The sequence below is a fragment of the Serinus canaria genome, chromosome 2, assembly GCF_022539315.1.
Source record: "Serinus canaria isolate serCan28SL12 chromosome 2, serCan2020, whole genome shotgun sequence".
In the NCBI taxonomy this organism is placed as follows: domain Eukaryota; kingdom Metazoa; phylum Chordata; class Aves; order Passeriformes; family Fringillidae; genus Serinus; species Serinus canaria.
In genome coordinates, this window is record NC_066315.1 from 16960005 (window position 1) to 16977295 (window position 17291).

At 38.0% G+C, this 17291-nt stretch overlaps 1 protein-coding gene across 1 annotated transcript in view; it reads right to left on the reverse strand.

The window, feature by feature from the left end:
- Positions 1 to 17291, reverse strand: part of MYO3A (myosin IIIA) — a 105907-nt gene that overhangs the window by 55130 nt on the left and 33486 nt on the right. Inside the window, exons 5-9 of the mRNA XM_030228286.2 lie at positions 12897 to 12973; positions 11509 to 11654; positions 9752 to 9817; positions 9202 to 9357; positions 310 to 409 (exon numbers count right to left, since the gene is read on the reverse strand). Of these exons, the coding sequence (XP_030084146.1) occupies positions 310 to 409; positions 9202 to 9357; positions 9752 to 9817; positions 11509 to 11654; positions 12897 to 12973 (545 nt within the window). The remainder of the gene's footprint in view (positions 1 to 309; positions 410 to 9201; positions 9358 to 9751; positions 9818 to 11508; positions 11655 to 12896; positions 12974 to 17291) is intronic.

Below are 17291 nucleotides of genomic sequence, written 5' to 3' on the forward strand. Positions count from 1 at the left end.
TAACACACCATTGCAAACTGGATACTTAGCTGTAATAAAATCCAGTGATGGAAATCCTGTTAGCCAATGGTGCTACAATATTGTTTGGTCTATGGCTGTAACTCCAGAGATGGTTTTAGCTTTGAGTTAGAACCTTTCTGACACAGTAAATCTTGTCTAAAATATTTGGCATGAAGTGGTGAAATGTCATTGTAGACTTACACAACTGAAGTGTGACAATACAGTTAAATTTGGAAATCAACAGCACACCATTATAATTTAATATGTTATTACTCCTCTTCAGGATAACATAAAAAAAGAGGTTCTTACCTCATCCAGTACCTCCAAGGTTGCTAAATCATCTACCTCTTCTTGGTTTGAAACTAGTGACTTACTGTAGTTCCCCTTCTTTGTGTGAATACGTTCAAATCTAGAAAAGAAGGAGATACAATATCCTGACATAAGGAAACACAGAGCAGATCTTGCATCTGCAACCATCTTGAAGGCCAAAACATTCTAGCTTTCCATTGTTCTGAATTTAAACATACAAATGTTTGAAAAGCAATACAGAAATCAACTTCTTGGCACAGCACACTTGACAGTTCAAAAGCTATGATTTGATCCCAGAACTGCTACCATGAAGAACTTTGTCACTCTATAGATCCCTGCTTAGATCACTCCCCTACATCAGCTATAAGACAGGAGCTTGGCAAAACAAGTGAAAAAATAGAACATATTTATAAAACATGTAAGACTGAAACTCTGACACCAACATGCAAAAAGATCTTGCTAACAGTTATATATAGGACAAAACCAGGGGTGTATGATGAAATAGTACAGCAAAGATGATGCAGACAAAGCACTCAGGACAGAAACATTTCTAGCTTAGTAATGACAGTGCTCTAAAGACTGGCTGAGATGACCACACTATAGAGCAAGTGCTACAGAACCGCCGGGTAAGTGAAACACATCTTGACTAAATTTTCTTGGACTTGATAGGAGAAAAAGTCATACATGAGAAGGAAACAAAATTTCAAATATCTTTCTTAGTAGAGTTAAGCTTCAAGTTTAACTTTAAATTTGTCTTAGATTTCTTTTCTCCTTCAATCAAACTATAAATCCAACTTTATGCATCCTCATTTTAATTAGAAAGAAAATTCCCAGAGACTTGGATCATTTTTTACCCAAGAGTAAAGGCATTGCTAAACAGAGCAAACGCAGCAGAGAATGCAAGGTTTACAATTCATATTAGTTATACTTGTTTTATAAGATGAGGGAAAATAAGGGAAAGAGAAACTGGATAAGTAACAGCAGAGTTACAGTCTAAATCAAGCTCAGATATGTAATAAGGCACAAGCACAGGAAAACTATTCAGTAAATCTGATCTCCTGATATGACCTCACTCCCTTTGATGCCACTGGTGGCAATAACTATCCAATAACCATCAAACACCAATAACTATCTGCCAGGACTGAAAAGGGACTGGAAGAAATGGGCAGATGATGCCCTCCCAAACTCACAATCTGAATGATGGAAATCCAGACCACAGTGCACTTCATCTATCACTTCTTTAAATTTTTCTTGTCTCTAACAATCATTCCCTGAGGATGACAGAAGGACCTGTTCTCATCCTGGTGCCAGTTTATTCCTCCTTTATACAGGTGCCAGATACCACTAGAGTTTTTTAGTTGTCCACAATGCAAAGGCACGAGCTTCACACCCACAGCTGACTAATTCTGCAGTTTTAATATCAAGACACAAATATGTAAGACTTCCTTGCAAGAGCTACCATAGTTTCACAGTTTCTGTACCAAAATTGCAGCACAGTATCCAGTGAGGAGGCTAAGTGACCAGGAAGCAAAATGAACCAAAGGATTGACAGGATCTACAATACCCTAGGTTTGACCTATTCTTCTCTTTCCTTTGGAATCCAGTTTCACCATGAGAGTGGTCCTGATAGTACTGTCCTTCCAAAAACAGTATGAGACCACTTCTGGTACTACTAAAGAGAAGGTGGTAATAAAAAGATTCAAATTAACTCCTCAGCCTTGCATGATCTGCTGCTGTTTGATTTGAATTTAGCAGCTAAAGGACATTACTAAACCCAAAGTCAGAGGTGCAGACAATATCCTACCCTTTATAATTCACACTCTTATTTATACCTCTTTTTAAAAGTTTCACTCGAAAAAAGTTAAATTTGAACAGCTGAAACAATTTTTCCTTTGTACTTGTATGAAGGTCATTTTGTGTCCAGAAGGTGCATCTAATAGCAGTGTGACTTTGAGAGAGAGCTATCAATATGCACACAAGGGAAAGATGTGGGAATTGCAGGATTATGTCAAGCTCTACTGTACTATTTTTTCTGTTGCTGAAGAAAGACCCAAAACAAAGCATCTGTCAAGCTTTGCTTTCCATTTCTGGTGGAACTGTTACACATTGAACACATTTTTTTTTATTATATGTTAGATCCTTAAATGTAACTGCATATCAGTGACATAGTGGTATTTCCCAGGATTAGTTTCAATTACCATTTTTCATTTAATGTCAGAAACTAACAATTGCTGTGCAGGAAGGGAGGAGAATGCTCAAGTCATGAACATTTTTCTTTTTCTATTTTTTTTTTCTTTTAAGGAAACAGATCTCTGTGTATGGAGAGGGAAGTTTAATTACATAAAATTGATCCTCCTGTAATCCTCCTCAGCTGACATTATGAGAACACTAGCTCTTGTTGGGCTAGATTATATTCTCCATTCTCCAGAGTACATAAGAGTGGCAGATTTGCAGAACACAATATTTTTCCACTTTGCTGTCAAAGGGCACAGACCCCTCAAGGGCAGTTATACTGCTTCACTCCAACCACTTAAAACAACCCCGCATCAGTGCTGTTGACATCAGTGCTGAAGTTTCATTAAGATCATGCACATAGACATTGTGAACTGAAATAACCATGTATCTCTGTTCTGCTCAAAAATATATTGGAGGCATTGGATTTTACAAGCATGCCCAACAAGCAATTCAGGCAGCTAAAGGCCAGAAACTTCAGTGCAGTAAAGGACAAGAAAATGAGTCAAGGCAGCATTGTTTCTGTGCATTCTCTTTCACATCAATGCTCCCCTCCCCCCACCTATCTTTCAAGATTCAGTTAAATCAAAATGAGGCAACCGCAGCTTTTCTTCTTCAAATTGTCAGAATGTATTTAAAAGATTTCTGATAGTTCCAAAAATACCATGAAAAGGAAAGTGTGACTCATGATGCCCTGCTGAACTCTCTGCCTAAACTGGTTGGAGAATCATCTACAGACTAAGAAGTGACAGTAAAAGGGCTGGCCTTAGTCTGAGTGTACAGAATAAACTAAAAATAATGAGGTTTTTGTAAGGTGAAGGTGGAAACAGCTGTACACCTCCCAGCAGTTACAAACAGCAGTAAAATGACAAAGAAGCAACACAGAGAAACCTCCAGAGAATCTGTCATTGCTGGTGATTCTATTCCTCTGGAGGCTGAACAAAGCAGAATTAATTCACACTTAAAATCAAATCTTTTTCTTCACAGATATATCTTGTGAAATCTGCCTAAATAAAACTACAGCCTGCTATCTATGAAAAATCTGTACCTGACTTTAGAAAGTGTAACACTTCAGTGATAAGCCTCCAGCTGCATCTGCACAATGCTTTGCAGACAAACCTGTGTTCCCCTCTGTATTTAAATGATTGACAGCACTGAGACTTCAGGCTGCAGTCTAAGGGAGCTGTGCTGCAGCTTATGCAATGTTTCTGAGAGCACATTGTTGCCCTGCAGAGCTATGGGACTTTTGATTCCAAGGTGGCCTGTGCCCAGCTCTGCACAATCTGTTTGACAAAGCTTGTGCTGCTTTTCCACAACCTGTAAACAAAGCAGACTATTATCCTTCATGACAGCCTCAAGCAATAGCCGTATCTCTGAAAAATTTCAGGGGGAAGTATGTGTTCTTAACTGAGCAAATAGGAGATGTCTAGAAGGACTCTTTGGGATTAGCTCCTCATGAGTCAGGCCCCCCCCCGTGCTCAGGGCCACATTGAGATGACAAAGGGGAAGCTCCATGGGTACGAAATGCCTGCTGAAGTGTCCCACCTCCAGGAGAAATGAGTTGCTGAGCAAGTGGACTGGCACAACAGTAAGGTACCAGTTGCAGAGCATATTTCCTGAAGAGTTCTGAATGCAGGAGGAATATCTTCCTCCTGTTTTCTTCAGAAGGTAAACTATTCTTCATTCAGGCATTGCTGTGGTCCATTATGTTATATAGAAGAACATTATTCAGATAAAGAGATGTGTTTTAGCTATGGGATTGGAGACCTGCTTATTCTAAGGCCTTTGCTCCCAGAACTCCCTACTGGTTCTACAGCCTGAGGGAAGTTTGCAGCACAGCCATCCTATGTAGGAGTGTCCTCAATGCAGAAGCACATGGTATAACAAAGCCCACACTGACTTCCAGGAGAAGAACTGGCCTGAAGGGATCAAAGATTGAATCCAAATTCTAAAACCCCCCATTTCAGCCACTACTGCCATCCAGATGTCATCTGGAGACCTTGGCCAAGACAGCACTGGACTCTGTGTACTATCTTGTATGGCTCCTCATATTGTCTTTTCAAGCCAGCATGGGGATCTCCCACCCTCTCCTACAGCCTGCCCTGAAGGATTGCTGTCAGCTGCTTTCCACTGGCAGGATGAGTCAGAGAGACTGGGACAGAGTGAACACCCAGAAAATGGGCAACATAAGTCTGTGCAATCAGGAAAAGTCATGAAAGGAAACTTTATGATACTCTCTGCTTTTAATGGGGGACAATTTCACAGAAGTTCATGTACAAAATGCACAAAGGTGGTTGTCAATTTATTATCTCCCTGGCCTGTTCAAACAGTTAAATAGAGCAACTGTTTAGGACTCTGTCACTGATTTCAGTGCCAACCCTATATGGCCAATACAAGAGGATAAACTCCTAAGAAAATAATTCAGGTCACCCAAAACTTTGCATCATTTTGCAGTAGAATAGGTCTCTTTCCCATAATTACTCAGAGAGTATATAAAGAAAACTCTTAATCTGGGGACCAGAGTCATTTGCTGAAATCTAGGCACACTGAATGCCCCTCATATGTACAGCTCATTTCTGGAATGACTCACAATTCCCAGGAAATACACAATGTACTAATCATTGCATATTTCTGCAGAGATTATTGTAAAAGCAGTCAAGAAGAAGACAGCCGAACAATTCGAGATAAAAGTCTTACAAGCCTGACTGTCAGGTGTAGATGAGACAGCTCTGAAGGTTGTTTCAAAGACAGCTATTTCTGCTGCAGAGTAAAATTCTTTACAATGCAGGGATTTTTCCCTCTTTAGCCTAGCAAGAAGTGTATTTTTAGAACTGTTTTGGGGTATATGCTGCAATACTCATTTTTAATAACTATTTTCATCACTAATTATAAATTTTAACAGCTATACTGCTATACTGAAAGCCCTTGTCAAGCTCAGGGACCCTGTCCTGAAAGTGACGCTCCTCACAAAAAACCCACCAAAATTAATTGCACTTAGTATGCAAGTCTGCCTGCTTCACCTCTTCTCTAACGTGAATTTAGCCCATATAAGCATATCTCATACAGCATATTTGATATATAGCTCATATATCATTCCTAGCAGCAGATTTTAAAGATGTTACAATCAGGATGATATGGGAAAATGTTAATAATGTATCAAGGGATATTTTCTCCTGCTATTCCGATTGTCATTTCAGCCTGAGTTCTGAGCTAGCAAAGGTTGAGTGGCAAATAGATATTTGTAGCATAAAAAAATATTATCTTAGAAAAAAAATGTACTGCATTTGCTCAAAGTAAAAAAGTGGAATTTTCAATGAAGCTGACTGCTAATATTCATGCTTTTTTGAGTCTTGAGTAGCACAAGATATTCTAGTGCTACAACACTGCTCAAAGGCTACTGAAAAACCACTATTACCTTCTGTCACTTGGATGAAACCTGGAGACAGGCTGTGGCACATTTCTATCTAAAGTTTTATCAGTGTTAATTGAGATTTCTCTGGTTAGTCAGGTGGTTGGTGGGCTCTCTTCCTCTTGTTGTTTCTCTTGTATCCCTCTCTTGAGAGGATGCAGTACAATGCAGGACCTAAACCTCGGTTCCTCTTTAGAATAACAACACTGGGAAGGTTCTGAGGGCCCTCATGGCTCAGTGACTCCTCAGTGTTAGAAAATACCTCAGGAACAATGGTACCAATGGGAGAGACTTCAGGGTGGCTCCACTCTGTGCCTAGAGATTTCAAATCCTTCCTGAGCACACACAGTGCACAAGGACATGATCTGAGGGTAAGGCCCTCTGCAAAAAATCTAGCAGAATGAGAATGTGATATATCACATTCTCACACACATATCACATGTGATATATCACCTATCACATGAGAATGTGATATAATGTAACGAGCTCTTCTTTTTGAGCTGTATCAACTGCACATTCAGCAAACAGCAAGGGAAGATCACAAGCACATCAACACACTACTGCTGCAGAAAGCAGTGAGAACCAAACTGCACCTCAGCCCAATGGGCTAAGAAGGTGACTTGATTTTGAGTGAAAACAGAAATAGTGCACACAATAAAACCTAGTGGCTGGACCTCAGCTACTAATTTTTTTTTTCTTTTGAAGTACAAACCTGCAATTAATGAATTAAATTTGATGAGGAGAATAAACACATACAAAGAAAATAACTGTATTCCTAATTTTCAGCTTTAACTGAACTTACCAAGTTTATTGACTGTATATTCCAATGCCTATTTATCCAACACAGTACAGGTAGCCGGATTTCTTCCCTCAGGAGAAGGAAAAGATCTTTAACCCCTTAAACTACCTGCCTCCCAGTGTCACTCCCATTGTCAAGAAGGAGGAGAGTTATGCCTTCAAATTAGGGACTGAGAGAGTGTGAGCTCGAGATCAGGAAGAAGTTTGACAAGGAAAATTGCCAGCAACTGCTGAAAGTCAGAAATTTCACAGTAGGACCCTAACACATCACTGTAAAAACAGTTCCAGAATAGCATAAACAAGAAAAGAGCATCTCTTCCAGGAGACTTGTCACTATAAGGCTTATGTCTTGATTTCAAATCAGATTTACACAGTACTTCTGCACAGACACTGCTTTTAACACCATTTGCTTTGTGCAGATTAAAGGTCAGAAGATACATATGATTAGTAATAAAGGACTTTTAAAAAAGCATAACTACTGAATTTAAAGACCTTTGTATAGTCTCTTATCATTCACAGCAGAAAAAAGCCACAAATGCCGTTCTGTAGTCAGTCTTACAGTGTATTTCACAAAATTACACGATCACAAAATCATTCAGGTTGGAAATACTACTTATTTTACTACTACTACTTTAATACTCCTCTACTACTACTACTACTAATGCTTTAAAATACTGTTATTATTTTAAACTGCTAAACTGAAATATGGGCTATGCTAATTTTAACCAGGGCCATTTAAATTACACTCTGAATTAAATAAGTACATTTTTTGCAGAGATTCAGATAAGAATTTATTTATTTATTACTATTTTGAAAGAGAAAATTTTGGCTTCCTTCAGGAAATTTGACATAAAAGTTACACTTGATCAACTATAAAAGAATAGTTAACTTCATCACATGGTAATATATTCCCTTAAATTCTAGTTCTCATGAAGAGCCATCAGCTTATAAAACACAGTTGAAACAGGACAGAGAAAATACCAGTAGTTCATCCTGTTCTTGTACCACTTGAGTGCTTTGTACACATGCAAATTGGGCCACTTTCTTTATGTTTGTATTGTACAGAAAAAAAAAGTTTATGTAGTTTGCTTTATGCAGAATTTGCATGAAAAAAAATAAAGGATTTGAAAAAAAAAAGAATATGAAAACAAAAGTGAGTTCTCTAAAATAGGTAAAAAAGCCACAATATATAATTGACTGAAAGGTCAATTTTTTTCAAAATTATTTTGGCTTTAAAAGGACTAATATCACAAGTGTTAACAAGAATATAATTAATATAACCTAGTGGTTTGGACTTTTCTTACCACATATCATTTCCCTGTCTTTTTAAAATAAATGCTATTTAAAGTCTGGATTATGTTGCTGGTTTAGTGCTCAGCACTGACATCCGATAAGCTTATTTGAACTCAAGAATCTGTCTGGACTAAGCAAATGTCAAGTCTGGAATATATAGAGCATATAAATCCAGTCTGAAGCTTAAATGTAAGCCAAATGCATAGTTTGATACTGCAATGTCAGAAAAGAGAAAGTACTAGTCCTCCCATATCCAGTTAAATTTGAAAAAAACTTCAATATCAAAATTGTTTAGAAATATATTTTTTACTATTATCTTCAAAGCATAGAGTAAATAGAAAATTCTCCAGAACTAGAACTGAAGACTGCTGTATATATTGTTACTCTAAATGTGTGAAAGGAAATGTGGCAGATTTTAACAAGCTTTTTCCACATAAATGATAATGCCAAAATGTCTTTTAAATTTCACGTTCCATTAAAAAAAAAAGGTAAAAGCATCGTGCTTTTCCTTGAAGCAGGAGCAGTCACACCAGTAGTACTTTAATACTTTTCTACAACATTTCACATCTGACACGAGTGTACTGTATGGAGTTTTTTCAATTGTAAAACTGAGCCAATACATTTTTAAGTATTTTAAATAAAAGCCATCAGGTGTTAAGTGATTTGTTCAGAATTGATTTCACTTAGATGCTAGTGGAAGAAAGAAAGTTTCCATTCAAGAAGACATGGGATTTGAAGTTTGCAAAACCATGGTCTGCTAGGACTATCACTTATTTCAGTCAGAAACATCCAATTCCTGCAGGAACCTAACTAGCTGTTTTCAGTATACCTGCTCAAACTAAACATAAGCTGACCATGCAAATGTATGAAAATGCCAAACATTAATTTCACCTAACCTTAGCTCTCTAAAGCTGGGGTCTAAGACTATATCTGGAGGCACAGAAGAAAGGGGAGGCACTTCTAAAGATTGTTTCATTCCACATGTCAATCATGATGCTTCTCTCTTTCCACTGGCAGTGCAGGGGACTTCAAATATTAAACTTTCCATTTTTGTGCCACCTAAATTTATAAGGGTTGAATCTTTCTCTGAGTGCTAGTCATTCTGAAACAGTGAAAGTATCAAAATTGACCCAACTGGTCTACTCTTTAGCTACTTTTACCTTGCCTTTTCAGTGACTCCCATTTGTTGATGAACATCAATAAATTCCATGAGTTGCCTTTGTAGCACGTTTTCTTTTCCTTCAATTTGCTTAATAAAATCATGCTGCAAAAGAGTAGATACTGTTGGACGCTTCTCATAATCTTTAGTCAAGCACCTGTGCTGGCAGAAAAAAACATATGATCATTGAGGGTTTGCAGTTAAGTTTTGAAATGCTTGTCTGGAGTTCATTCATGACTCCGTAATAAATATATTTGTCTTAATCAAAACAGCTCTGCACTGAAAACTGATACGACTTCACAGAATTGATGAGTCCAAAAAGTTAAATTATTGCATTTTAAAATGAAATATTCTTTAACTTAAAAAATATCAAGGGTGTTGAAATGCTATTTCATGTATAAATACAGAGCCTCACTGGGAAGTCAAATGGATTTACTAACTAGCCTTTTAAGGGAGAGTATTAGTTGCAACAGATTTCCACAAAAGATATTTTACACATGACATTTACACATGTTCCATATTCAACCAGAGTGGTCTCAGTTGTTACTCACTTGTTAATGAAGTCATTGAATTCAGGTGACCACAGTTCAGGCTGCTGTAGCGTTGGAGGAGGATTCCTGCAAAGGTCAGTGTGGTGATAAGTTAATAAGCTACTCGCTTGACAAAAACAATGTGTGAAGGCAGGCTGAGTAATGAGTTTTAGAAGGCCACCGAAAAAAGATATTGATTTCCACTGGTAAAAGGAGCATGGGTAGATGATGCAATGCCTCATTGGTTCTCCTACTTTACATAACTAAAAAGGAGAAACAGCATCAAGATAATCTACCAAGTGTAGCTAAGAATAACTGTGATTTTTTTCAATCAAATCAATAAAAAGAAATTAAAGTAACAACCCATTAATCACTATTCACTTGTAATGGCAAGTTCCTTTTTTTAAGCCTGAAACAATATACTTTCTTAGGAGAAATTTTAAAAAGCAATTCTATTTTAAATTTTCTCAGAAGGACTGAATCAATCAACTTGCTGAACAATGTGTCCAAAAGAATTGGTTCTTTATTACTTATTCCTCAATCAACAGAAGATAATCAGAAGTGAAGGTTTAAATACCGATCTATTGTAAATGGATATACTGCTTTCTTTTCTATTGTTAGAGCTGTTTACTCTAGGTGTTATTTTAGTTGAAATGGTCTTGACAGTCTTCTTCCATTCAGAAATACCATTTTCACTGAGTATGAAAATGAAGACAAAAGGAATGATCAGCCAATAGATAAGGTGACTTCTCTCTCTTTTCAATCAACCATAGCTGCTTTTCTCCAAGTGCTGCTTAATGTTTACTGTATTGCTCTCAGGTTTTACTAAAGAGAATGAAAGGCTATTGATCTTATATCACTCCAGGACAGGAAGGTGCCCAGCACTTGTAAGAGTATACACCACAAGCTTTTTTGAAGTCCTAGCTGCAGTGACTGACTACAACAGTTTGCAACTGCTTTTTCCATAGGAAGCAAAGGTAGGAAGAGCATTCATACTCTGCCTCAGTGCCAAGTCAGCCAAGATTTCTTAAACCTAAAGGTAATTTGAACTAATTTGGGTTTCTTGGCTGAAAAGGACTCTAAGCACTTACATGATATGTGGGGCTCAGCTGTTGTGGTACTGCTCCAGTTCTTAGGATGAAATCCACAAACTACTACTGTATGATCATTACCTATAGACTTGGAGATTAATGTTCTTTATAATGCCATAAGTGGCACTTTGGGTACTTATATTTTCAGCTTCAAAGCAAAAACCACAAAATAAGTTGCTACTTGCACTGCCCAAGGACGGCAACACTGGAACTGCCAGAAGCAGCACAAGCTAATGAAAAGCTGAAGCCTAAATGTATGTGAGTGGGGGAAACAACCTTTGCTTCAAAGGATAGAACATAACTCCTGAAGACAATATGGGACCTGTTCACCACAGTAGCATTTTCAGACTCTGTATTTCTATCATATGTCATTCTTTGTAACAGAATATACGAGACTCAAGCAAGTCCTGCATTCATGTGGCGGCAGCTCACTCAGGAGAAGGCCCTATGACTTTTTCTCAAAGCTACAGTCAGCTCTGAACTTCTCAATGTGCCCACATAGTTAAAGTAGAGTCTGCAGAAAATACAACTGGGCAAAGTATTTAAACCTACCTCCTAGTACAAGTAATATAAAGCAAGTCCACAAACTTACATGGTCTAAGTTTGAAGAAAGCAAACTTTTGGGAAGCAAACTTTTTACTTAAATTTCAGTCTAACCCATCAACAAAGAAAATACTGAGTTATTACCTTGGTATTTTGAAGAGGGCCCTCATGGGATGCAAATCAGCAAGGGGTGGATCTCCATCTCCCAATTCTATTGCAGTAATACCCAGTGACCATGCATCACATCTAGCATCGTAGGAGCTATCTAGCTGCTGCTCACAGGCAATCACCTGTTGAAGAAAAAGACAGGGATGGTTAAATGTCCACATTTAAGAGAACACTCACAGTTGGAGGAATCTCTTACAGATTACTCAGTGAAATAAACAGATATGTACACATCTGGAAAGCTAAAGCATCCATCCAATTGCCAAAACCCCCCCAAATGTTTCAGCTGGAGAAAGCAGGTGTCCATGTCCAGCCAGATGTTCTCTGGTTTGGAGAAAGGGTACAAATCCATGGCTTTTTCAGCTGAACAAATTGCATCCCATAACAAAGGAAGTACAAGAACCCTACAACTCTTTATATGGATTAGTCTTGCTAAGTAATTATTGTAAGTATACTGCTCTCTCTATGAACTGAAACAATCAGGAAAAGCAGAAGCTGGATTTACTATCTCTTACTGGGTCCTTATTCAACTAAACCAGCCAATTTCCAGATCAATTTCAGATCAGATTTCCAGATCTGGACTACGTCATTAGATCACAGCAAAGTATTTACCTTCAAATACATTTCAGCTTATCCATAATGCTGGATGAATCTAGAATTTTTCATCCCATTAGCTGCAGATCTAAACCCACATGTATACCATTAGTTAAATGGCTAGACCTATGTGTATGTTGATAAAAATAAATATGTACAAACAGACTAGTTTCATGTGCTATAAACAGATGTACTTCCATGTGTTTGTGTGCACACAAATACTCTAAGTAAATAAGCCTATTTATAAGGAAATATTTTTCCTTTCTCCGCTTAAAATATATCTGCATATGCTTCAATTTCAGACAGGAAAAACCTCCACAGAATCATAGTGCATCTTCTTCATTCATAATACGCTTTTCCATTTCTTGCTGAAGCAAGTATGGATATATAGTATCAAAAACTTTCCAGGTGCAGAAGTAAAAAAACAGAAGCTATAATTTGTCACAGTACAACCCTGGGCTCCTTCCATCCATGGGGAGATATCTATAGTTTCAGAGCTTGAAAGGCTGGAAAGTACCAATAGTAGCACTCTATATTCTTTGACATTTTAGTAAGCATTTCAGTGTCTTGCTCCCTGCCTTTAATCTTGTAATTTCAAAAACAAACCTAATTTTAACTTAATTCTTGCAAACATGTAAATCAGAAAGGTTTAAAACACTTTTTAAAAGGACATTGCTGTTTCATTCGGTAAAAGGACCAGGAAGACAGAGAAAGAGCAGAAATGCAGAACACAGCAGCTCGAGTACCAGTCACAAAACATTCTGAAACCTGACCTCTGGAGCCATCCAGAATGGGGTGCCCACGGAGGTGTTCCGACGGAGACGAGTGCTGGTCAGCTGAGCAGACACACCTGGAAGAATGAGGGGAAGTTATCATCAGAGCAGTTTCATCCAAGACAACCCTTCTGAAGGGTGACATCCTCGTCTTGTCAGGCTTCCTGCACAGGTGAATCTCAGATCCATCTTTCCAGTTCTCTGGAAAGAGAGGCCCAGCCCTGAAAGGTTCTCTGCATCCTTTTTTCCAGTAGCTTCAGCAGCTGGGACTTGGCCCCAAATGAGCATTTGATTAGTAATAGGACTCAATATATTTTTACTGGTTAATTAAAGGTTTTCTACATCCTGTTTTAAGAGAGCAGTAAAACACCTTAGGGAGGGTGGAAAAGTACTGGACCTTTCTTGCCTTCTAATGCTCACTACTGACACTAACCCTCCGTTTCATTTTATATATATATAAAATATTATCACTGCAAAAGATACCTATTCTCATCTCTTAACTGCTCTGCCATAAAAATGAGACAAAACAGTGAAACCTCAAAAATTCTTACAAAAGCAGAAGTCTCTCCATGCTCAAAGCACATTCTCAAAGCAACAATCCTGTAAATCAGCTTTGCAATATGAGCTGCAGTTTAGGGAATTAACTATTTCAGGCCAAGGGTTGGAAAGTGGACTCTGAAGTTCAATGATCCCTTGAAGTTTTGAGCTAAAAGACACTGAAATATTAGAAATTCAAGTGGGCTACAACACAATTCTGAGCATCAATTTCCTTCCTTAAAAACAAGGGTGTACTGGTTGGAAATAGCTCTAGTGCATGCAGAGGGGACAGTACAACATGGAAAAACAGCCCCTCAGCCAGCATGCCCCAAACTATTATGGATTTATGAGTCACCAGTACCAGTGAAGTCCACACATGGAGAAAAACAGCCCTTCAGCTAGGAAGTCCTAAACTATTACGGATTTGAGTAATAGCCAACAGTGAGGTCCACCAGAGGCATATTCGGAAGAGCTGATGCCATGGATGGCCAAAAAGGTTCTGTGCTCTACATACAAATTCTCCAGCCTCAGTCTGACTGACACTGGAGCTCACTTATTTTGCCTTCATTCATACATCTGCCTTTTCTTTACAATGTAAAATGACTTGGTTTCACTCTGTGAGTTCCATTTCATTGTTCTGAAACACACGAAGCTCCAGTGAGCACCACTGTCCAGTTTCAACTCTGTATTGTCTGGTTTGAAAATGCTTGACCTTCTCCTCTTGAAAAGCCTGCAGACAGTTCATAACAAGAGCAATTCACATAAACTATCCAATGGGAATATTAACTAAACCTCTGTCTGGGCAAGGTTTGACTGTTTTGGGTTTTTTCAGTACAGGTAAGAAACCATAGAGAGGCTTGATTTGTTTTTTCACTCTAAAGCTACATATTCAGTTCTGATTCACTAAAGATCTGCATTTGGCTCTCACAGAAAAGTATGCAGCATCTGAAAATAAAGACTGCAAGGAACACCCCGCCTGTTCTTTTGAGATAAATGCAACCACCGTGGCTGCCTCCCTCTAGTCTAAACCAGCCTTGAGAAAGTTCCATCTTTTTCTCTTTTTATGTCTGCAGAAAGTCCAATACACAGTGTTATGCATCATGGAAAGCAGGACAATGTGAGTCTTAGCACAAAGTCCATCAATCCTACTTCTACTCAGCTAAGCAGGGGCTTTGTTTTTGCCATCTCAAGGAGTTGTCTGAGATCCAGCTTCCGGCTCACAGAGTCTGTGGCTGTTCTGAGCTCCCAGAAAAACATGTCACACATCAGCTCTGAAACCGCTGCAGGGATGCCAACAGACATTTTAATGTGAGACCCTTGATTTCAGAGGGAGCTGGGGCTACTCTCCCTTCCTCCATGTTGTGGGAGTCCCCTGTGCAAAGCTCTTTTTTGGCAGTCTTGGACAAGGATATGAGATTCAGATCTGCAGGCAAAGAAAGACACTGACTACATTTTTATGATTCCAGTGTCAGATTTTATAAATAATCATAACTTTCTGTAGAGATAAGGAACAAAAAATATAAAAGGTACAATAATGTGTTCAATCTTCTCTGTCTATGCACTATAATCTTCAAAATGTAATTATTAAATGAACTGCAGATTTTTTCCCTCCTCACCCTTGTTTCATTTCAGTAAGAAACTGATTTAATTTGAATTGTTCACCACTTTCTTTAGGCTCTTGAGGGTTTTGTGTGCTTTTTGTTTGGTTGGTTTTTTTAATCCTTTTGCTCTCAGCATTAAAGTGGCATTTTAGATTATGCAGCGTAGGTCTTATGACAAATGATATTTCCTTGGGCTTTTTCTGTGTATAGAGGAAAGATGATGTAATTCCACACTTAGTAACATTTCTTCCAGCATTTCAGTAACCAGTCAAGCATATAGCTGGCCACTTTTTTTAACCTACATATTTTCAAACAAAACCATCTTGTTCCTCCCCTTCCCATTTACTACTGCTTTGTTGCAAAATGAGCCAAATATTAACCTAAGAAAATCTAAAATATGTCATAAAATGATGGTTTATTACATATGAATTATTTTTTCTTATTAAAGTTAAGAGCTTTATAAATATGTGCATTAATAGTACCAAAGCACACCAAAAAGAAAATATTGTGCATACAGCTGCATTTCCTCTTATTTTTTTCAGGCACCATTTTACTAATAAAAACTGAAAATCAGGATACTTACACTATGAGTATTTTTCAAAGTTTTCATTGTGAAAACAGGCATATTGAAATACCCTTGCAAGTAAAGCCATCTGCTTTTCACCTTAGCACTCAATAAAAGAAAAACAAGGCAGAAATTAGTTCCCTATTAGTTCCCAAGGAAGGACTTGTCTCACAGTGTCCAGTCTGAGCAGACAACATTATGATCTAAACTGGGAGGCTGTACAACATCCCTTTATGACAGCAGTATGCCCATTTTAGTGCCTGATGCTAGTGAAGGAAGGGCCAGCCCTAGTAAATTGTACTAATCTCCCATTTGACACACAGCAGGGAGACTGCATTCCTATATAATGACCTTGGCCTTATCCCCAAGGGCTTACACTCCTTTAGCTATTTCTTCCTTCTTTATTTGTGCCTTCACTGTACACTTCACTAGCAAAGCATGCTCATTGTGATCTTCTGTAGATTAAGAACATACAACTCCATCATTACTCAAGATAGTGTCTCGACCAAAAACTGCTCACATTGTTAACCCTACAGATCTAAACAGGCCAAAATGCTTTGAATTTTTTCCCAATCTTTTTTTAATCTCCTAGGGAAACAGATGGATAACAGCAGCAGTGTTTCACACTGCATTCCCCTTACGCTCTCTGGCAGGTATGTTTTGCCATTCTTGTTCCATGTTGTATGATGCAAAAAGTGGCCTCTCCTTCCACATCTCTTTGCCCAAAGGTGTGAAGTCAGTCTTTTATAATTCCAACTTTTTTAGTAGATGTGGAGGCAGCCGGTCCTTATGGTCCCAGGTTTTTCTTTAGCACCTTAAGCTTCACTTGGAGAAGAAGCCACTATTCCTGTCAGGATGCAGACAGGGAAGTAGCTACTTCCCTCTCAACAGTGGTGGAGTTATAACTCAATTCCTCTGTAATTGCTGATACCCTTGACCCTGATTTCTTTGTTTGCTTATTTCAGGTTGTATAGGTGTAATGATACATATCCAGACAGAAAATTTCAGACAGGTCAGCTGAAATGCATACCAAATGCTGAGAAAAACCTCAATCATGCAATTTCTTCATACTACAAAATTACAAAAGACAACAGGGAAAGAGCAATATTAAACCAAGGCAATTCTGGTAGTCCAAATGGCAAACAACACTCCAGGTATGTAACTACATGCAACCACATATGGTGGAATCCCCACTAAGACTGTAGAAGGAGATCAAAGATCTTCTCTCAGGTTTAATTACTTATCATGAATAGAAAGCATAAAGACATTTAATTAAAAATGTTACTAACAAACCATAAGGACACAAATGGTGCATTTGATAAATTTACAACAGACGTTTCAGAATCTTTTAAAAATAATGTCAGTATTAAAATTCCTTATGGATTATAAACTGACCCCAAAATTAAACTTCTAAATTAAAAGAGCACAGAAACTATACAGCTCAACAATGATCTGTTGCGTGAAAAGCATGCTTGAGAACTTCTGGTCAGTGATAAGGGCTCAAATTAAATCTAGAACTAAAAATCAGATTCTGACCTATAAAATGGAAATAAAGAAATAGGAAACAAAGTTGAAATGATGAGTCAAAAGTATTAGAATTTTCAGCAGTATTTTATGTTGGAAGGTGTTATGTTATGAGGAAGCATGACTTGCTTTTCATAAATCCATGCCACCTCCTTCCAATTACCTTCT